At 41.6% G+C, this 23,104-nt stretch overlaps 1 protein-coding gene across 1 annotated transcript in view; it reads right to left on the reverse strand.

The window, feature by feature from the left end:
* AMOTL1 (angiomotin like 1) overlaps positions 1–23,104 on the reverse strand; it is a 127,581-nt gene that overhangs the window by 40,156 nt on the left and 64,321 nt on the right. Inside the window, exons 4-6 of the mRNA XM_023739832.1 lie at positions 12,750–13,041; positions 5,949–6,093; positions 4,744–4,833 (exon numbers count right to left, since the gene is read on the reverse strand). Of these exons, the coding sequence (XP_023595600.1) occupies positions 4,744–4,833; positions 5,949–6,093; positions 12,750–13,041 (527 nt within the window). The remainder of the gene's footprint in view (positions 1–4,743; positions 4,834–5,948; positions 6,094–12,749; positions 13,042–23,104) is intronic.

The raw sequence follows: 23,104 nt of genomic DNA on the forward strand, positions 1-23,104 counted from the left end.
ATAATCTCCTTATGTTCTATGTGGGTCAACAGAATTAAGCTTTATGTCATTGTAATTTCTACTTTGTGTTTCAAAAAAAGACCATACAGAAAATATAAAAACCAGAGGGACTTTATTTTAGGAAATTATTTTAGTCTCTTTTAGGTTCTATTTTAAGACCAAGGTACTTAAAATAAGATTCAAGGGTAAGATAATGATTACAAGACATGCTAAGAATGGCAAATTATTGTTATTTTTAAAACAGTGCAGTCCCACATATTTTTTTTCTGTCATTTTTTAAACCCATGAGAATTTTAAGAGAAATCAAATCCACCTAGTTCTGACTCATTCACACCTATTACTCAAAATATGTTCTTTTACATGAATCACTGAATGTCCAAGAAATCTTTCTTTCTTAGAGAGGGACACCCATTAGGAGCCAGAATCTACTTTAAACAGACTTAAGTTAAACTCGATATGCTAAACCTGGAGTGCCTAAAAAATCCCAGAGGGGTGGAGATTAGTCCTTGTGTATCCTTTAAACATGGCTTGGTTTTATGCTGGGATAATAGAGCCTGCCAGAGCTAATTAGGTTCCTGCTCAATCCAAGAATATGACAAGGCCCTGACACATCTACTTAAAACCCCTATAAAATGAAACTTCATATCTACCAATCTAGTTTCCCCACATCTAATATTTTATTTTTGAGTTTCTGGCCTAAAGCTGTTGGGAATTCTGCAGAGTTATCAATTTTCAGAAAGAAATGGTACAAAAAGTTTCACTTCCTGAGAGACATAGCTAAGAATGGTAAGAGACATTCCCAGGGCACTGCCTTAGCTGACTGTGACCTCCCTCTGATGTGTGTGTGTGTCCACAAATAAATGAAAGGGAAAAATGGGAACCTCAGTTAAATTAAAGGACAAAGAAGGCCCAGTTTTACACAGTCAGACCGAGCAGGAACTGGCAAGAAGCCATGTTTTCAGGGGCAATTTGGCTTTGACATCAGTTATCTATAAGCTGTAAAAACTTGTGGGAATAAAACAAACGAGCAAAAACAGAAAATGAACAAGAAATTTCTGAATTCCTCCAAAGGAGGAATTGCAACACCATGAAGTGATAAGAAAAAAAATCCTCACAGCCGTTAAACTCCTAAGCACTTAATTCTGCATAATTTTTCATAAAGACAAATCTCATGATTAACTTTTAGAGCTGAGTAGTAACTACCCAGGCAGTCCATCCAAGACTTTTATCAGGCTCAAACTTAAGAACAGAGAGTTTAGTTTTTAAAACTACCCGAGGCAGCAGGGCAATGTATAAATTGGACAAGAAGGACCTCCTCCATTAACTGAGAGTTTTCAAGTTCCACCTACCACTTGTACTGAAAGAGTTGCTTGGGTATTCTTGAACCAGTACTCCTAGCTTCAACATGAACATTTAGCAAAAAGTTGAACACTGTATGCTCTACTTCCCCACTGGCCAGGGTGGTTGTCAGGGGCTCTACAACTTAGCCTTAGCTCCTTGGTATGTATTATCCAAAGAAATCACTACTGCTTGCTATGCAGTCTTGTTTTTCTCTTAGCCAAGTGCTAGAATACCAAAAGATTCATTTAAAAAGGTAGGCCTCCTCTTGAGTGGGCAATATTTATAATTTTGATCACTAGGGGTTTGAAATTCATTCTAATAATAGAATTTCTAACAGAACACATACATATTGGAACACATTAACAACTACGAGGAGAAGCAGTAATTTACGCCTGCCATTTTCTACCCACATGCTGAAAAGAAACACTGACAGCACCACCCATCACTAGCCTTCTGAGTATCTCTGCACCTATTGTTATAACTTCTCACTTAGCTATGGGCCACAAGGTGAGATGATTCAACATGCTCAAACCTTAACTCTGTCTAATCCCAAACCAGCTCTTCCTGGTTTTTACTGCTGAATAGTGACCATCCATCTCATTACCCTAGTCACACTCCTTTCTCCTTCTCACACTGCTATATTCAGCTGGTCACCAAGTCCTACTGATCTGTCACTAGCTTATCAGTTCTCCGCTCTCCATCACTACTTCTACTGCCTCAGTTCAGGAACTCTGTATCTCTTGCCCAGATACTAAAATATCTGCTATCTAGTCTCCTTTCTTCTAGGTCAGTCCTTCACGAATTCCTCTTCTACGCTGCCTCTTGAGCTAGTTCCCAAAATACGAGCCTTGTCAACAATGAAATCATAAACATTTGGAAAAAACATAGGTGAATATTATCATAATCTTGGAGTGTAAAAGGCTTTTCTATGTATGACATAAAACCTAAAAGACATAAATAACCCATTCCCCTTGAGCCGATTCCAACTCATAGTGACCCTTACAGGACACAGCAGAACTGCCCCATAGGGTTTCCAATCTTTACGGAAGCAGAATGCAACATCTTTCTCCTGCAGAGTGGCTGGAGGGTTTGAACTGCTGACCTTTTGGTTAGCAGCTGAGTGCTTCAACACTGTGCCACTAGGGCTCCTGAAATGCAGACTAAGATCTCTAAAAAAATCAAAACCAATGGCCATCGTCATGGTGACCCCACGTGTGTCAGAGTAGAACTGCTCCCCCAGGGTTTCCAAGGCTGTCATCTTTACGGAAACAGATTACTCATTTTTCTTTCATGGAGCCACTGGGTTGGTTCGAAGTGTCAACCTTTTGGTTAGCAGCCAAGTGCTTAACCACCGTGCTACCAGGGCTTCTTAAAATACATAAATATGGTTAGTTAAATAATATTTTGTAATATAAAGAAAACTATAATCAAAGATCAAAGTCAAATAACTGGGCAAAATATCTGTAACATATATGGTGGGGGAAAATGCTAATTTCCTTAACATACAGAGTTTTTACAACTCAATTTAAAAGAATTTCTGTAAAGTTAAAACAATATCTTCAGTCCACTCCTTGGCCACACAGGGAGACAAAAAGCTAATGTAAATAATTACAAAGCTGTGAGGAGGGCACAAAGTATCTTATAAAGATTAGGTATAGAAAAATTGGTTAAATATCACTGTTCTCAAACCTGATCCAAATGCTCTGCCTGAGCACATCAACACTGAGAAAGATACATTTAGGCAGTTCAGAAATGCCTCTGAACTCCCTTGTTTATGCCTTTGGAACACAGAGGGCACATATTTTCTCAGAACAAATCATTCCCTGTAAAACTGGAAAGGCCTTTTTGCCTGCCTTACTGATGTTTCAGCTTTGAGCCAGAAGGTTAAGAGTCTTTAGGAACATTTTTGAAAACACACAACATGAAACCCTATTATTCCATTAGCATCTGCCTGAGTTAGCAGGCCAGAGGAAATGTCCATCAGATGAAACTGACTGGCTTTTCCATTTTGATCTGAACTAAGTGATCAAATAATATCCCTTGGCAAGAAGGTAGAGGACTGGCAGTGTGCAAAACTGACATTGCTGATGTAACTGTCACGAAGACACTTATTCCACCTAGGCACTCCATCACTCAGAAGTAATGTACCAACATTCTAAATGCAAATAGCACAGATTACTCATTTTTCAAACAAAAGTTCATATGAGATGGAAAATCTACTACACCCGTAAGAAGAGAGAAATTTTGTTAGAATAATTCAAGGTGCTGATACAGCTTTTAACATGAATTGGAACACAGGCCAATTTACCTACTGCAAGACTACAAAGGAATCTGGGGCAAAAGCCCTAGGTGGTGTTAGTGTCCATGTGCCAAAAACAGAATTTTAAAAGGGAAGCTTAGACTAATGACTGGAATGTATTCATGAGTAAATTTATGGGAAATGAAAGGACTTAAACCCAGCCAAAGAGTATTGGGAATTAGAAAACTTAACCAATTATTCTCGAACCTTTAAAATGTAGGGCTGTATTGAGAGATGTAGGCATCAGAATACCATCATTACGGGAAGACAGCTAGCACCTGAATACATTACTTTCTCGTTACAACTACGTTTAGTTCGTGAGCACTTACAATGATGTTGACACTTCTGCATTAGAAATGCATCCAATTTTCTAAACAGCTTTAAAAAAAAAAAAAATAGTTGGATTTTAAAATTTCTGGCATGTGCAATGAATTTGCAGAAATTCAAGCCTTGACCAATGGTTTCTTAAGACCCATTTGATTCTATCATTTGCCTCTGGTGAAATTAATGAAATATTCTCCCAATAAATCTAGAGGCATAGAAAGAACTGTTCATTATCCTGGTGGAAATGGGCTCAAAGATTTTTGGAAATGAGATCACATATTGAGGACACTCAAGTGAGTGTACAATGTGATCGTTTAGACAATGTACCTGCTGGCAAGCGGCAATCAGCCTAGAACAAGCCTAAGTGAGCTCAACTTAAGCAAGCATACAACAAGCCAGGAGAACCACTAGGCCTCCTTCCCTTTCGACCTGAGAAAAAGGGCCGTGATTTATTTAAAGTAACGAGTGCCAGGAAACACTGCAATGTTGCTATTCCTTGGAGGGCATTATATACAGACATAAACTATAGGTCACAAGGATGGAATAAACATTACTAACACCTACCTACCTCGACTTTGTCTTTGGCAGACCAAACCAGAGATTGGGCTGTTGGCCACATGGGCAGTTCATGTGAGACCCAACAGTTTCTACGCTAAATTAATAAACAAAAAGCAAAGAGAACAAAACCCACCTTAAAATTAATGTGATTATTTTTCTCTCCCTCAAGCCCCCCGTTTTTAAAAATACCCACTTCAGAATAAACAAAAGTGGAGACTCACTCTGGGAAGCATAGTGCCCCTCTGCAGCTTTGTCTTCATGCCCGTTGTACTCCCTGCTGGACAGCTGCCTGTTGGCGGTCTCCAGTCGATCTACACATTAATGGGAAATGGTTAAAAATAAATACATATGGATTTAAATCATCATCTAACTGAGAAATGAAATGGGTGCCAAGAGCTGGGTATGAAGAGATACTCAGGGAACAGTCAAAGTCTGAACAGCTCTGAGGGAGGAGCAATACCCACACTCCAAGATACCAAAAGAAAAGTCTTCAGAAGCCACATTGGTGTCTTTATGCAATCTCATGCCAACAGGCAGCAAAGACATGTTCTGAGAAAAACCACTTCACTGCTTGCAAGGCCAGCAAACCCCCCATGTGAAGTCCTCACAAGGAGGTTATGTTTTCTTGGCCTCAAACCCAGCCCTGTAGCATAACCTTGACCATCAGCCCTATATTTTAACCACTGACTGTTATCTATAGTCTCAGAACAACAACAACAAAAATCAGAACAGCAATTAACTACCCATGCCAAAAGGAGTGCAACAACAGAAAAGGGAGGATCTAGCTACCAGGGACTACCAATACATTGACTGTTCTGATGATACATGAGGCAACTGGAAAATGCTGTGACCGACTGAAAGTGAAGTGAAATTTAACGCGTTAAATCATCTTGCACTTTGGGGTTTGCCAAGATATTGCAGCAGGTGGCCTCCATCTTTCAGGGAGTATATACGTCTACTCTTTTCATAACTGTGAGCCTTTTTTCCTTCTTGAAGGAAAAATGTATGTCAAGCTCTGTCTTCTATACTATACCTAGCAAGTGTTACGCATTGGCTTTCAAAGAATGCTACCAAATGACTCGGATCGTCATCCAACATTGGTCTTTTTCAAATGTTCCCATTCACCTGGTCACAGGTCACTGTTAAGTACTTTTAAAGCAAGAACAAGCTGCACACGTGCTCCGTCCGTTTCATGGACTCATGCACACAGGTGTCACTTCTAAGACTTAATGCTGCCACCTGCAAGCTGCAAGGCAGCAAAGAACAATTCTACTCTTTGAGGACCACCCCTCCCCCCACCCTGGATGGAATTTACAAGATTATCTAGCACAGAATAGCACCTGCAGCAAAGCAATTTGGCCCTGAAATCAGGCAGCTGGCCACATGGGTGGTTCGGGGAGAGAAACGTGAATCAAACTTGACATGCCTCGGAGGTCTCTGTTGAAGTCGTGAAGTCTTCTAATCTCGCCTTCCAATTTGTTTCTCATAGCCTTGTCCAGCGACTCTCGCTTGCTTGTAGATTTGACCAGATTCTCATAGGCTTCTGAAATTCTCTGAAGTTCTTTTTCAAACTAAAAGAAAGATCTGGCATTAAAGTGGGACTTTTGACATTCACATTGGACATCTTAATATCACTCATTCTTTGATATTCCAGGTATCAACGTAGCCTTTCTGCATCTTAAATTTCATCTCTACCAAACTGTGTAATCAATTTCACTCCCCCCTTCTTCCTCTAAGGGCCACCTTGAAACCAAAATAAACCAAACTAGTTGCCATTGAGTGGACTCCGACTCATGGCAAATGCATGTGTTACAGAGTAGAACTGTTTCATAGGCTTTTCTTTGTAGAAGCAGATCACCAGGCCTTTGGGGTGCCGCTGCATGGGTTTGAATTGCCAACCTTTAGGTTTGTAGTCAAGCACAAACCTTTTGGGCCACCCCAGGACCTTAAGGGCTACCAGATGATCCTGTAAGTAACAAACTCACAATCTGGCCAGACTGTCTGATGGCACCTTGTAGAAGTCCCTCTGTACAAATATCTGGTAGGGGTGAACATAAATAAACATAACTTAAACTCTTATATTTCATATGGCAATTTATAACTATTATTATTATTTCCAGTTATCCTAAGGAAAAGTTAAAATAGACAAAAATTAAAGGACTACAACTAGATTCCAAACTCCAGACTCCAAATACAGTGCTCTTTCCAGGGACTTTCCTACCCATCCCTAAAGGAATATAAAATCCACTTGAAGAGAGGCTACATTACTTACTGTTTTTAACCCTTTATCTATGAAATGATCCCTATAAAGCACTAATGAACTTGTATTTAACTGTAAACAAGTGTACCGTAGGAAGCCTCTTTATATACAGGAATTGGTAGATACATGACTAAAACTTTTTTTCCCTCTTATTTCACTACGTCGAGAACTGTGATTGGGGATCCTTTAATCTATGGCATATATAAATCTGTAACAAGTAGCTGTAACTTTTACAGCAGGAGTCTAATTGTGTTTCCGAAGTAGATATCATAGATCATATTGTATTGTGTGTAACATCAATGCAGGAGACCTGGTGGAGAGTGCCTGCAAACATGGAACCATGATGAGTTGCTGCTAAAAGTCGGATCAGATGCAAAGCTTACAGGGTTGAGAGCATTAGCACCCCTCACTATGGGCACCAAGAGATTTGTACCAGGTTTTGGGTCCCTCCACAGAAAAGCTGTGTCACTATGAGGCAGGCACCCTGTTTTCTGAAGCCCAAATGGCCAGATCAGAAAGTCAGTATCTCTCAGTATCGAGCTGGCCAGACACATACACTTCTAAATGCAACATCATAAGAGGTGCAGTGGTGAAACGGTAGGATGGCCTAGGGATAAAGTAATTTTGCAGGTGCAGGGAAGGGGTTTCTTTAAAAAAAGACTGTAGAGAAAGAGAGATTTTAAAAAAATGTCTTGAAGGATGAACAGAAATTTGTCAGGAAAGGGAAAAAAAAAAAAAAAGCCAAAGGGTATTCTAGATTCTAGATAGAAGATATAACATGAACCAAACCACAAAGCTATGAAAGTATGTGCATGTCTTTGACATGACATGTAATCCAAGGGATCAGAGCAAGGTGGAAGTGGCAGGAGCTAGGGCCAAAAGTAAGGTCTGTATGTTATGAGGCAAAGAAGAATTATGGAGGAAGGCAGTGGTTGAAGGGATTGGGTTATAAGCAGAAGGCCAGCATGATCATATCTGTGTTTTTATAGGGATGAAACTCAAGGATGGGGTTGGAGGGCAGGGAGCAGGGAAAGAAAGTAGGAGAAAATAAGACCAAGTAAGATGCTAATGTAAGTAGTTCAATGACAGATGGAAGAGTGTGAACTAGGATGACTAAAGGGACAAATTCCAAAGACACTGAAGAGTAGAATCAATAGGTCTTGGTGACTAAGTCTGGATGGCCAGGGAGAGAGAAATCAAAAACAATATAGACATTCATAGTTTATAAGATTGGGTAATAAGACCTAACCAAGATAAATGATTATAAGAAAAACAGGTCTTCCAAAGAAAGAATACCAGTCTGGTTTTGGAGATACTGTGCCTAAGGAGCCTGCAGAACATCATGGCAAACATTTCCAGTTGGCAGTTGGAGATACGGGTCTGAAAGTTAGGAGAGCAGCTGTGGTGTCATCGGCGTTCAGAGGACAGATGGAGTCATAAAGTGGAGACCACTTAGGGAATTCAACAGAGGACTGATGGGCCAAGAAGGAGAAGCATTAACACCAAGGGAGTGGGTGGGGTGGACTAACAAGAGAGACTGCAGGGCTATAAGCAAGCAGGGTCATCGGAGCCAGGAAGCCAAAAGCTTAAAGGAGGATAGGGAAGGTGGTCAGTATCCCCAGAGGTTACAGTGGAGCTAAGACTGATAAAATCTGAGAAAAGGTCAGTGAAGAGGCTGGAGAGCGCTGAGGTTTCTGCTTAGCTGCAGCCAACAGGGTGGAACCAAGGTTACCAAGGCTCCTTTCGGTACCATGTTATTTTCCCAAAAGCCTCCTTAAACCAGAGTTGGCTCTTCCATGTTCCCTTCATTTCAATGAGGCTTTTCTGTTTCTTTCAGAGATATCATGAATTGTTGGTAATGTGGCAGAAGAGAGAACATGTCCTGAACGTTGTTCTGAGTTCTACCACAAATTATGTTACTTCCTTTTAATTTTGTTTTCAAAAGAGATAGCTCCAAGACACACTACCACTTGTAGGCTAAAATCACCTATAAAAGGTGGCCTTTGTTTTCAGACAGATGGGCATATTGAAAGGAGATCTCCTTCAAGGTCAAAGGGCATCACCCAGCTGCTAATGAAAGAAAGTACCATCAAGCCTGAGGCAGTCCACAGCTGGTACCCAAGAGTGGTACACATTCTTCCAGCCCAGGACAACTTCTTAACTACACCACCCTCAGGAACCTTTCCTTTATCTGTTTTTATAGTACTATTAGCTGTTGTATTCATCCGAATGGAATTCTGGTGTGCATGTGCATTTTGTCTCTGATTTGACTGTTAATTTCATGAGGGCAGAAGAAGCCCCTGCAGCCTAGAACTGTGCCCTGCCCATGACAAAAATACTGACCATATAATAATATTATATTTATAACTCCTAAAGAAAGACTTGGGCACTGATAGTCTGTACTTGATTCACTAATAGAGCTTCCCTCTATATACTATAAATGGAAACTGCAAGATTCCTACGATAGCTTAGTTTACTGTCTCAAATGCTAAAACAGTCAAGAATCAGGATAGGGTTATGTGCTTAAAAGGTAACAAGAGAGAAAGGTCATGGGCCTTAGTTCAGGACAAGGTCTTTCCTGTGAGAAGTGACAGCTGTGATGGTAGAGAGGGATTCACCCCTTCACTGTGGTTGTAGAGGACAGAACAAAGACTAAATGCAGGAATATAAAGAGATACAGACTTTGATTCAACATAAGGAAGAACTTCCTAACTACATTTTCCAGAAGAGTAGTAGTACACAGTAGGTAGTGAGCCTCTCTTCTCTAGAAGTATTCAAGCAAAAACTGAATGACCTCTTTTCAGGGACATGAAGCAAGGATTCCAGGCATGAGAAGTTGGACTAGAATCATTTTAAGAATTTTACATCTAAAGCTCTATGATTCCTGATCACACACTCCTTCAGAGCAAGAATCACACCTTTTTTATATCCCCCATGTCTCGAACATATTCAGCACCCACGGATGTTCATGAAAGATGAAGAGAAGGTTGGACAGCCTGGCTTTGATATAAAAATCCCCTAGGTCAGTTCAGACTCTACCTGCGATTGTAGGGAGAGAAACTGGGTTTGCTCTCACAGCTCCCACCTCTTTCCAGCCCAGGTGTCAGGAAGCTCTCAGTCTAGGCCATAAATCAGTAAACCAGTTGCTGTCGAGCTGACTCTGACTCATTCATGGTCACCCTGAAATCACACAGAGAAGTGCTCCATGTCCCAGAAACAGAGGAGAAAGCCCTGCACAGCTGTTGCCATAAAGCCCTGAGAAAATCTCAGCCGTTCCAAGCTCTTTTCCCCTGGGCATCTTCTTGTGCACAGCTCAGGGGCTTACAGGACCAAAGACAGGTCTGCTGTCCAAGCCACAGACTCCCCAATCAAAGTCTGGGCGATTGTAAACGCTTGGCCCTTTTCCTTCAGATGCCCATCTATGCTCTAATGGCTTCTGAGGCCAACCTACTCAACAGCCCACAGTCCGCTCCTGGTGGAAACTCTGTCTATTAATTATGTTTCAGAGAAACTGGGAGAAAAGAGAAGCAAAATGAGTAACCAAAAAGAAATAATGAACAATGACAGCTCTTTCTGGGGGTCCTCAACCATCATTCCAACACTAACAGGGATAATCACTACCTTTTGCCTCTTTGGAAGCAGGGTCTTCATAGCTAGGCTGGGTTCCTGGCACCGTCTGCATAGGCTAAGCTATGCAATTAAAAATTCATCTATTTTTGGTTCTGCCCTTACAATGAATCTCCGCAAGAGCCAAAGCGCTCTTAATACTGTTAAGATCTCAGATCAGTTGATACTGCCAGCACAGTATAATCACATCCTCCAATGGAGTACAGTGAGTCCACCTAAAGCAAGGGGCCAACTCCATGCCAGGGGAACTATTAGCTATTGTCATTGAAAAGCAAAGCTGTCAACCCATTTGACTGTACTCTCCCCAGATCTACGGCTTAAGCAGTTGCTAAGAGACACCTGAGCAGTGAGGCCAATGGTATGAGAAGATCTATGACTGGGATGACCTGGGGAACACAAGCCACAGAACGTTACGCCAAAGATTTCAGGTAGCTCTTCTATGTCTTCTATGTCTTGAGCACAGCTCAAGAACTAGTGAAGTATTTGTCAAAATCTGAGATTTTAAGTTGATAATTACATTTTGACATACGACAGATCAATGAAACGTAGTATTTATAAAACCATTTATAACAGTCAAGGGGGTGAAGGAATTTTTGATTTTTCTTTTTTCAGTAGTCATCAAAATCCTTTTGGAAACAAATTTTAAGAATCATCCCCTGTGCAGGGAAACCGGGTCCTTGGGAGATTTAAGTAATTTTGTTTTGCAAAATAGAAATGTGCATCAATATCAAGCAAGATATGTATGTTACATGTCGATTAAAAGTATACATTCACAAAAAAGTCAATCACAAATAACATCCTCGTAAAAAGACCCAGAACCAAGCTCTGCCCTCAGATCGCTCTGTGCAGCTCCTGGACACATCTGCCATAGAGCTTCATTAGGGTAGAAGGAAATATTTGTTTCCCAGGAAGTGCTGAGCCGGCCTTCCCCAATGTTCAGACCATATCCAGAAAGAAGCTGCTGCAGGGAGGTGTCAGAGGCAAGCTTGGGCCTGAGCACTGACTTACAGGCCCACAGGGAGACAACACACTGTTTCCCAATTTCTAAGGGTGTGAACGGGTGTGGGACTGCAATCTTCAGGCAGCCCCTGTTTGTTTCTGGCTTTCATTTTTGATCCCACCAATCAAGGCAGCCAGAGCTCTCTGAGCCAAGTCTGAGCTTGACACTCCAGGAGCTCCAGACACTTTCAGTGGAAGCTCCGCAGGCACATACTGGGATAGATTCCATCTGTGAACGTTGGCACCATCAAACCCACTGCTTCCAGCTTTTTGCTGCCAGCCCTAAGGAAATAAGAGGAGCTTACTCTGAAACCTTTACCAGACTCGACTTCTTTACCTGCGAATTGTGAAATCCGTACTAAATAGCGAACACCGTGTGGGCCAGCCAGGCACATTAACTGTCATATGGAGCTGAAGTGACAATGCTCCTGTACTCAGGTAGGGTTTATATTCCTACCTTTCTCTTTACCAAAGCCCTGTATTGCCCAGGACAGAGCCAGGCACTCAGACAGTCCCTTACAAGCGCACTGACTATCACACATGCCTCCTCGCCCCTAGAAAGGAAACGCAAGGGCCCTGTGGCTCTCCTGCCCTTTAACACGGCTGTCTCCTCATTCTACCTGCAGATCAGATGCTGACATATGGTCAGCATCAAATCACTGCATGGTAATAGTTACTCTTGCTGACTGGTTTTGTACTTACTTTGACTCTTAGCATGAAGCCCTAAGAATGAGGGCTGCCATACATTCTAATATTCCCATGGTGACTACAAAGGCTGGAATTACTCAGCATCTCCCCATCTGATAAACCACAAGGATAAGGAAAGCATGCATGCAACAACACGATACTCTGACCCTCTAGTGTGGGGGCAACATTGCCTTTTGCAGAGATCAGCTAATGAAATAAACATGGCTACCACAAGGTTGCTGTCTGAGATTCCCAGATTTAAAGGAAAAATCCATCTCCCTCAACCTCCCTGTGTTACTCTTGGTATTCCGGGAGGGCCCTCACCACACCTGTCCAGCTGGGGAAATTCTACTTAGCCCTTGAGTTTCATGTCAAGGGCCACCTCCACTGTATCTACTGTAGCCCCTTCACATTCCTACTGCATGTATTGGCTTATGCATCTCTTTCTCCTTCTAGATAGCAAGCTCCTCCCATGCAGGTACTGTGTTGTATTTATTTTTGCCTCCCTAAAGACTTATACACTGCCTGGCATACAAAGGGGTCTATTTAACTGTTGGTGAGTCAGTCAGTCAGTGACTCAACCCCCCATGAGCAGGTAAAGAGTCTGTTCCTTCCAAAGAACTTTCTTCCTCCCCTTCCCCATGAAGTCCATACCTTGTGGAGCTTGTCAGCATTGTCATAGTATCCCTGAAGTTCCTGGTGAAGCACCCGGTTCTCCTCTGTTAGTATCTCCACCATTTGCTGGGCTCGTTCCACAATCACAAATGCATCTGGGCCAAGCTGCTGGCTGGGGGATGCAGCAGGCGGCGGCTGTGGGGCTGCCAGAGTCATCGGAAGGGGAAGCGGTAAGGAGACAGAGTGCAGCGGCCCACTGACGGAGGGGGTCTGGGAGGACATTGGGCTGTGCTGCTGCACTGTTGACGGGAAAGGAAGTTGGCATGGGCGGCTGTAAGGGAAAGGAAGACCATTAATGAGAAGCCAGGGAAGATGGTGGAAGTAGGAAGGAAGCTCTAACAATATACGCTCTATCAGGCTCCCACTATCAGTGGTGATCAATGCACTTTCAAATGCTAGGTGGAGTACATAAGGTTCAATCACTCATTCCACAGTATTTTCTGTGTTCTGGACACTGGGGATATAGGAACAAGACAGACAAGGTCCCTACTTTCATGAAGCTTACATTCTAGAGGAGAAAGGCAAGCCATCCACCAATAAACAAACAAAGCATCGAAAGTAATCGTACTTTGCAAATAAAAAAGTGGAGTGATGTGATAGTGAATGTCTGAGTGTAGCTATTTCATATTGAGAAGTCAGGGAGGGAGACTCTGGGAAGCTGATGCATGTTCTCAAGTCTGAATGACAGACAAGAAAGAACCAGTGGTTTGTGGGGATATTGGGTGAGGGAGGTGGGGAAGGGAGTTTTCCAAGAAAGGAATAATTCCTACAGGCAGGAAATGGAAACTCATGGTTTCAAATATAAGAGGTAGTACAAAAGTCTAAGGTAGGAATTAACAGTGGCACAATCAAGGAGAAGAGAGAAAGCTGGTATGAAGCATGGCAAGCAAATAAGAGCAGTACAAGATAAGTCCAGAGAGATGAGCAAGGGTCTTTGTAAGATAAGGACAGACTCCCTAGACTATAAACAGTGGCCAGTGGAGGATAACTAAGCATGAGTGCAGTGTCTTACCCCGAGTGGTATGGAATGTACAGTGGCAAGAATGGATGCAGGGAGACCAGTGAGAAGGCCATTATGTCATCTAGGTGAGAACTGATGAAGGCTCACAGGGTAGCAGCAGTACAGAAATAATGAATGGACATGTGATATGCTTTGGATATATCACTAATGCAGAGACATAAAGAGAGGAAAAGAAAAAATTTCTCCTAGATTTTGCTCTCTACGCAAATGGACAGTGGTACCATGTAATGAAATAGGAAAGTCTTACAGGGAGGAACTGATTCTTTGTATTTTGTTTTGCTGAGGTTAGGGAGGTGTAGAAGGATCAAAAGCCTGATCTTAGCCATGATAAAAAGTACACATAGAGGCAGCCACTGATGGTTCAAATTGCTGGTACTAGCTCCTGTACCTGAAACCATGAATTTCTATCTCCTGTCTCTACTCCTTAACAATTCCGTCCTCAATATTCTATTAACCTATTTCTTTAACAACATTGCCATTTTCTTTCAACCTAAACCAGGACTCCTACAACAACCTGTACAGGTATAAACAGCAAAGATAATCTTGATGTCTAGTTCTCCAACCATACCTGTCTCTCTCCTGTACAGACTTGGGAAAACTAGTTTTCTTGCTGACTCTCCTAAACCTTTAGGTCTCAATCTGGGAACTGGGAGTTAGGTGCTAAAAATTAGGAGTAACCTCAAAATCATCAACCCTTTGTATCAAAGGGCTGTGTCTTTTGGAGATACAGATATTACTAATCAGCAGACATCCATCCCCACCTCCTATAGTGTCCCTTCACACATCCAATGCAAGGGATAGACATGGCATGTCTCCTAGGGGCTGGAGGGTACAGAGGAATCTGCAGCTCTGCTCCCTGAAGCACCAGGAGTTCACTCAGACCCCACCACTCTGGGATGGGATTTCCATCTTATAACATTTAATTCTGGGACTTGGGACTAACTTATGGCCAATGATAGGTTTATCTTCTCAGTCACCTTTGCTATGTAACAATTAAGAAGAGAAAGTAGAAATAAGGTAATACTATTTTCTTAGCACCAGCCTAAGTCATCAGTGATGGTGACTAGTTACCTGAGTGCGGCAGTTCTACTCTGTCCTGTGTTGCTATGAGTCTGAATCAACTCAGTGGCAACGGGTTTGGTTTTTGGTTTAGTTACCTGAATAACCATGCAGAGAAAGGGTGACAGACAAGCTTAAGAGACAAAGAAGAGCTGACTTTCAAAATGGAAAATCTACCAAACCAGAGAGCATTGCCCTCACAAATAACTCGGTCACACATTCATGCTCAATTAACACCACGTGAGAATGGATGGCATGCAGGCCAACCAGGGTTGGTGGGCTCAAAGATCTTTTGAATTCCCTTCTACTTTCAAGACTTTGACTATGAGAAAATGCACAAGGCAGATTTGGGCTTAGTGTAAATGAGGGGAAAAGTGAGTGTCAGGAGAGAATAGCAAAACTTCACACTAGAGTTTTCTAGCAATGCAATGCAAAACCAGAGCTTGGTTTCAAGATATTGTCAGTGTACTCTTTGACATATGTTCTCACAGAAGCTGAAAAGACAAGGATAGAGAAAGAAAGCCTTCCCCTAGAGCCAGCACACTGAATTTGGACTTCTGGCCTCCTAAACTGTGAGAAAATAAATTTGTTCGCTAAAGCCATCCATTTGTGGTATTTACGTTACAGCAGCACTAGATAACTAAGACAATATTTAACAAGGAAAAAAATCAGTGGTTAAATAGACAAAGAATGTGATCAAGTAAATCACAAGAGAAAATGCAAGTGGCTAGTACACATTTTTCAATGAGATCTTAATAGTAGAGGAATAATCAGAGTAAAGTTTTTTTTTAGTTTATCAATATTAACAATTCAGTTCAACAAACTTTTTTGACAGTCTAAGCAAAGACTTAGGAGCCCTGGTGGTTCAGTGGTTAAAGCAGTAAGCTGCTAACTAAAAGGTCGATGGTTCGAACCCACCAGCCGCTCCACGGGAGAAAGATGTGGCAGTCAGCTTTGGTAAAGAGTGCAGCCTTGGAAACCCTATGGGACAGTTCTCCTCTTCCTAGAGGGGCACTATGAGTTGAATTTGACTTGATGGCAATGGGTTTTGTTTTGTTTTGGGTTTTAAGCACAGATTTTTTTTCTCAAGTTATACATATTAGATTTCACCTGTATAAAAAGAAGGCATAGAAAAAAGACTGGAAGGAACTATGACAAAAGGTTAAGAGTAGCTGTTTCCAGGTGCTGGGAAAAGTACTTCACTTCATACGTTTTCTACAATGAACACGGATGGCTATTTTAAAAATATTTCATTATCTAAGTAATACATGTACATTATAGAAAAATAAGAAAATATAGATAAGTAATAAAATCAGCATGTGGTATTTTAGTAGTAAGAGAAAAGTAAAAATGAAATCAAAGAATTAAAAAATGAGATGAAATAATAAAAGGCTCCTGGCTATGAAAAGGTTCAAATTTTAATACTTCACAGTTAGTAAAAATACCTCATTATTTACATAGAGCTTTGCAATTTACAGTCTTTTCTTATAATTTTACCAATCCTCAAATCAATCTAATGAACAGTGTTTAACAACGGTCATCTCTGCATAACGGGACGGGAGGTAATTTCTACTTTTCTGCTTTTTTTGGGGGAGGGAGCAGCATAACTGTATTTCTAAGTTTTCTACTGTGAACATATGTCATTTATGTAAGGAAAAAAATCAGTTAAGTTTTAGGAAAAATCTGTTATAATCAAAGATAAGGAAATGGAGGCTCACAGAACATATGCAATTTGCTACAAGGTGGAAGAGTCAGACTGAAACTCCCTCATATGTTTTCCCAAACCCATGGACTTCCCACCTAGACCCCTTTGGTGATGAAGACACCGTAAGACTCAGAAACACTCAAATTAAAACGCAGCTCTTGGGTCAAAATAAGATCAAAACGACTGCTATGTAGGAGGGATACAGATAATCCTCTTCTTTGGAGAAGTAGCTCATTTAATGCATTACAGCTGGAATTGTGTTAGGTTTCCTGAGAAAGTAACCTGAACTTGACCTCAGCCTCCTGAACTTCCCATACTGCACAACTATTTCTCAGGATAAAAAGGGCATTTTCCTCAGCTCATGTAAGGCAATAATTGAGCTAAAAAATTACAGGAACTCCTGAATTCGAATGCTGGTATTCAAAACACATGTTTAGCTGGTGGAATTAAAGCTCCATGGCCTCAGTTTTGTCAAGGACAATGCATGGTTTTTAACCCAACAGCCTTGGGTCTGGCTCACCTTTTGGTCTCCCATAGCAATTTATTTTCATACATGTATAAACTGAAAATTAAAATTCACCATTTTGGAAGCATAGGATACACTTGGTAGTCCCAAAACTCCCTTTCCTCCTCTAGCCATTTCCAACTCAAAGTAAGACAAGGCCACCAAAACATTCTTATAATACAGCACATTCCAAATATCAACCCCACCAGGAGTAAAACCTGCTTTTTTAGCAACAGATCTTTATACTTGCTCATGCTTCACAGCGTACTCTGCTGCACTGCTGGACTGGCGTGAGCGCCTTCCTTGTAGAGGGGCATGGTGTCTCTAATTAATCTGCCACATGTGCTCCTAGGCTGTGTCCCCCTTTGCTCCCTCAGTCCTTCTGCATGTCAGCTGGCATATTTCCAGAGAATGTCAGTAACTTTGACTCTATTCTAAATAAAATAAAGCCAGAGGTTTTCTGGGAAAAAATGCATGGTTCATTTTTTTAAGGAAAACATGAGTTTTGGTATTGATTACATTACTGGTTCCCTCCATCAACGTAGGAAACAGCAAGCCCTGCACTGATGAGGAGAGCCCTGGTGGCATAGTGGCTAACAGCTATGGCTGCTAACCAAAAGGCTGGCAGTACGAATCCATCAGCTGCTCCTTGGAAACCCTATGGGGCAGTTCTACTCTGTCCTATAGGACTGCTATGAGTCGGAATCGACTCGACGGCAACGGATTTGGTTTTTTGTTTTATGCACTGATGAGGACGATGGTGGTGGTGGTGACTGCCTGTGACAGGGAGACGTGAACAAGCACGCTTTGTGGAAGAAAATCCACAGCATCTTTGGCTCCTACATCATTTTGTAAGAAGATGCTTTTAGCAGCCTAGGGCAGAAGGGCTGGTTTGCAAATCACCACTTTGTATTTCTATTAAAGTGTCTATCTTCATATTAAAAATCTAATTAACATATTCACAGGTGAAAAAAAATACCGATAATAAACAGTCACCACTCTCCTTCTGGGAAGCCAGTAAATCAAACCCCCCTATGCTGAAATGGCAAGATTCAGCTAACATAAAGGGCAAAAAGGGCAACTGGCAGGCTCAAAGAATGGAAAACTATAGCTGCGAGCGCCCTTTTCACGGACAGGAGTCATTCTTAGTGTTTCTCCAAACTCATAATGCCTGAAACATACAAATTAATCAATTGAAATAGTTTCATATCATCTTCTATAGCTGAAACTTCTACTAAAAACCATCTAAGGCATAGTAGTGATGGTTGCACAACATGATGAATGTAATAGGTGCCACTGAATTGTACGTGTAAAAATGTTGAATTGGCAAATGTTTTATATATGTTTTCACAATTTAAAAAAAAAAAAGTCTAAGGCAAATAAACAACACCCTTCTAGTCCCTATCTCCAAATGAAAGCAAATCAAAAGACAGACTAAATGCTCACAGCCCAGAGCTGTCAGCAAGGTTAGTTCTGTTCTCTCCAGTCTTACAGGGTATCTAGAGAGATAGGGGGACCAGGGGGCTTCCATTCTAGAGTCTAGAATAGTTAATCAGGATTCTGGTGCACCTGAAGAAAACAGAGGTGCGCAAAGCACAGGTTGGCTCTAAGGTGTGACAGGTCCAGGATTTACACGCATGGGTGTGGTGTGTGGCAGAGATGTAGGAATGTACCTGGCTCCTCCACTTCCAAGTTCGTGGCCATGACTAAGTTACATTAACTGCTCTCTCTAAGCCTCAGTTTTTATCATATGTAAAAACAGAGATATTACTAGTACTCCTCTTCAAATTGTTGTGAAGACAAAGTAAGATAATCCATACACAGTGTTGGGCACACAGTAAGCACGTGGTGAAGGCTTAGACCTATGACTATCACCACTACCAACGTCCTAGTGTTAACTGCCAAGTGTGGAGATACAGTTCTAGAAACTGGAAAATCAGACCAAGTGTTAGAGGAGATAAGTTTTAGTTTATTCTGGATCCACTGAAATATATAAAGCATATGAACAAAGAACATAAAGGCCCAATTTTCAAGACTGAATAAATCTAACAAGTAAAATATACCAAAAAAACTTAACCTAATAATTGCAAAATAAAACAAAGAGTTAACACTATTTGTCTATTAAATTAGCAAAATTTTTAAAATTAGGATGCTTAATATTGGTAAAGGAGTCCTGGTGGCACAGTGGTTAAACACTCAGCTGCTGACTGAAAGCTCACGGTTCAAACCCACCAGTTGCTCTACGGGAGAAAGACGTGGCAGTCTGCTTCTGTAAAGATTTACTGTCTTGGAAGCCCTATGGGGCTGTTCTACTCTGTCCTATAGGGTCGCTATGAGTTGGAATCCACTTGATGGCAATGAGTGATGTTGGTAAAAGTACAGTGAAATAGGCACTGTAATACTTCTGCAATGTTATCTGGCACCAGATAAATAAATGTTCATTACAATGTACTCAATAATTTCATTTCTAAATAATGATTTCCTAAAGAAATAATCCAAAATGTAGAATGTTTTATATGCATAATGATGTTCACTACATAATTATAGAGAAAATGATATGAATTATATACTTTATGAAATACTATGTAGATATAAAAAGGATGGTTATAAAAACAATGAAGCAGTGTGGGAAAAGTTTGTGATTACAATGCTATCTGAAAGAAGCTAAGATACTAAACAATATAATCTATAATAATATAAAAAATTAATTTGTATAAGAAAAACGTTAACAGTGATTATACTAGGAAGGCAGGATATTCTAAGTAACTTTCTAGCATCTTTAGTTTCCAAAGTTTTTGAAATATGGACAGGTCTCCCTGGAAAAAAGCATGCATCTTGACTAATGTGCTCTAACCTTTGTTGATTACAATCAGATCATCCGCCAGTATTCATTCATGCGTTCATTTCCATTAACAGTGCAGATTGTATAAGCAATCTTCTGGAAGTACTGTTTCCACAAAGTGAGTCAGAATTAACATCCAAATGCCTGCTTTTTTTTTAAAGCACAATTCTCCGTAGTAACAACCTGTCTACTTCCCACCTTGTCCTCATTCCAATCCACTTCCACCTTCTGGTTGAAGGAAAGTTTGCTTTAACTGGAACAGGAGCAAAACCAGATCATTTATCCATGGCCAGCTCATGTTCCCTGGAGATACCCACTAACCTCAGTAGGGCAAGGTTGCCTCAATCTTTCAATCTCCACCAGCCACACTAGCTCACTTAGGACAAGAGCCAAAGACATTTCACCAAATAAAACATCCAGGCAGTCAACAAATATACAAAGAGATGCTCACAATCATTAGCCATTGGAGAGATGCAAATCAACACTACAGTGAGATACCATCTTACATTGGTAACAATGGCACTGATCCAAAAAACAGAAAATAACAAATGCTGGAGAGGCTGTGGGGAGATTGGAACTCTCACACACTGCTGGTGAGAATGTAAAATGGTACAACCACTATGAAAAACAATACGGCGCCGCCTCAAAAAGCTAGAAATAGAAATACCATATGACCCAGTAATCCCACTCCTCAGTATATATCCTATGGAAATAAGAGCCGTGACACAAATAGACATATGCACACTCATGTTCACTGCAGCACTATTTACAATAGCAAAAAGATGGAAACAGCCTAAGTGCCCAGCAACAGATGAATGGATGAACAAACTGTGGTACATACACACAACGGAATATTATACAACATTAAAGAGTAACCCATGAAACATCTCACAACATGGATGAACCTGGAAGACATTATGCTGAGTGAAATAAGTCAATCATGAAAGGACAAATATATGAGGCCACTATTACAAAAAGTCAAGAAAAGGTTTTCACAGAGACAGAAACATTGTTTGATAGTTACCAGGGATGGGGAGCGAGGGGATCATTAGCTAGATAGCAGACACATTACTAACTAGCTTTGGTGAAGGGAGAGATAATACACAATATGGGGGAAGTCAGCACAACATAATCAAGGTAAAGGAAGACGCTGAAAGACACACAAGAGTAAAAGGCAACAACGGTAAATAATCTGCAACAACAGTAATAACAAATAACGTACAAGTAGATACATAGGTAGATACGTAAGCTGAAGAGGGGTGGGAGGGCCCATGGAACTATGCCCATATACATACATATGTGTACATGCTGCAAATATACCCATGTATGCAATAATGTGCACAGGGGACACAGTCATGAAAACTTCTTAGCCATAACCATATTCTTCCTGGGACTCAGATACTGGGCTTGAGGGCTAGGAACCACAGTATTGGGAGACATCTAGGTCAGTTGGTATATCATAATCCACATGGACAATGTTCCACATCCTACCTTGGTGAGTAGTGACTGGGGTCTTAAAAGCTTGTGTGCAGCCATCTAAGATACAACAGTTGGTCTCTTCCTGTCCAGAGACAGGAGTGAAGAAAACCAAAGACTCAAGGAACAATTAGTCCAAAGGACTAGCAGACCACAAGAACCACGGCCTCCATTAGCCTGAGACCAGAAGAACTAGATGGTGCCTGGCTACCTCCACCAACTTCTCTGACCAGGACCACAATAGTAGGTCATGGACAGAGTGGGAGAGAAAGGTAGAACAAAATTCAAACTCATATAAGACCAGACTTACTGGTCTGATAGAGACTGGTAGAACCCCCGAGACTATGGGCCTTAGACACCCTTCAAACTTGGAACTCAAATCACTCCTGGAGATCATAATATAGTCATACAATAGACAGGCCTATAAAATGAACAATAACCAGTAAGGAACGTACACCTCAGAACAATCAACTACATGAGACCTAAAGGGGAGCATTTGCCCAAAAGCGAAGTTCAGAAGGAAGGTAGGGGCAGGAAATCTGGGCAAACAGACACAGGGAACCCAGGGAGGAAGGGGAGAGAGTGCTGACACATTCAGGGGTTTGCAACCAATGTCATGAAATAAGCTGTGTATAAATTGTTGATCTGGAAACTAATTTGCTCTGTAAACTTTCACTTAAACCACATAAAATGTTCAAAAAAGAAAAAGAGAAAATCTTGTGGAGCACAGTTCTCTGACACACACACAGTTGCCATGAGTCAGAGTTGACTCAATGGCAACTTATTTTTTTGTACTTTGGGAAGTGGCCAAGCTTTCCGAACCTTGGCCCCTTTCCCAACCAAAGAGACAGGTAATGTGGAGGACGTGGTTGCGGGGCCCAAATGTTTCATCTGTGGCTAGGAAGCCAGGGCTGAGGGAGCCGCCAGCTAGGTTGTATGCAGTCCGTGAGGAGGACTTTCTTCAGACCAGCCCTTTGAGCTGTGCTGGGTGCAGGAAACAGCTGCAGATCCTTTGTCATCTGTCCAGGGCGGCGGAAGGCTCCGAATTTTGACTCGGTGCGCAGCACTGGTGTGAGGCTATAGCTGGAAGCATCCGAGAGTCATTCCTCTAAGCCATAAGCACTGACAAGAATGAAGTCCTTATCCCTGGGGTCCCAGACGTCCCTCAGGGGCTCCACTTCCTCTCTACAATGTGGCCACAAGGAGCAGCCTAGACTGCTAAGCTGACAATGTCTGTGTCCTGCTTAACAGCCTCGGTGGTTCCCAGTGCCCTTAAGGTAAAGGCCAAAGTCTTCATGAGGCTCCTAAGGTGCTGTGGATCTAGACCCTGCTGGCCTCTTGAGCTCATCCGTTTCCATCCCTACCACCTCCACAACCTCTACACTCCTCCCGACACCCTATTCCATCCCTCTCCACCCCTCCTAGCTAATACCTAGTGTCCTGCTGGTTTCCAGCTACATGCTGTGGACTCTGAGACGCCTCCTGAACCCTAGGCTAGGTCCTGCTTTACGTCCCCATGCCCCCTATACTCACATGACTTCAACACTCATCATAGTTCAATGTCAAGACTTCTAAACATGTGTCTTTCCCACTTTGCCATGCTGTATTTCTGTGCCAAGCCCATGGTGGGCCTTGAGTATCTGATGAAAGAAAGAAAACACTTCTCACACTATACTCCAATTGCTTGTCTTCCTTGAGGGCAGGGACTGTCGTTTATTCATTTCTA

The sequence above is a fragment of the Trichechus manatus genome, unplaced genomic scaffold (genome assembly GCF_000243295.1).
Source record: "Trichechus manatus latirostris isolate Lorelei unplaced genomic scaffold, TriManLat1.0 scaffold00141, whole genome shotgun sequence".
NCBI classification, from domain to species: domain Eukaryota; kingdom Metazoa; phylum Chordata; class Mammalia; order Sirenia; family Trichechidae; genus Trichechus; species Trichechus manatus.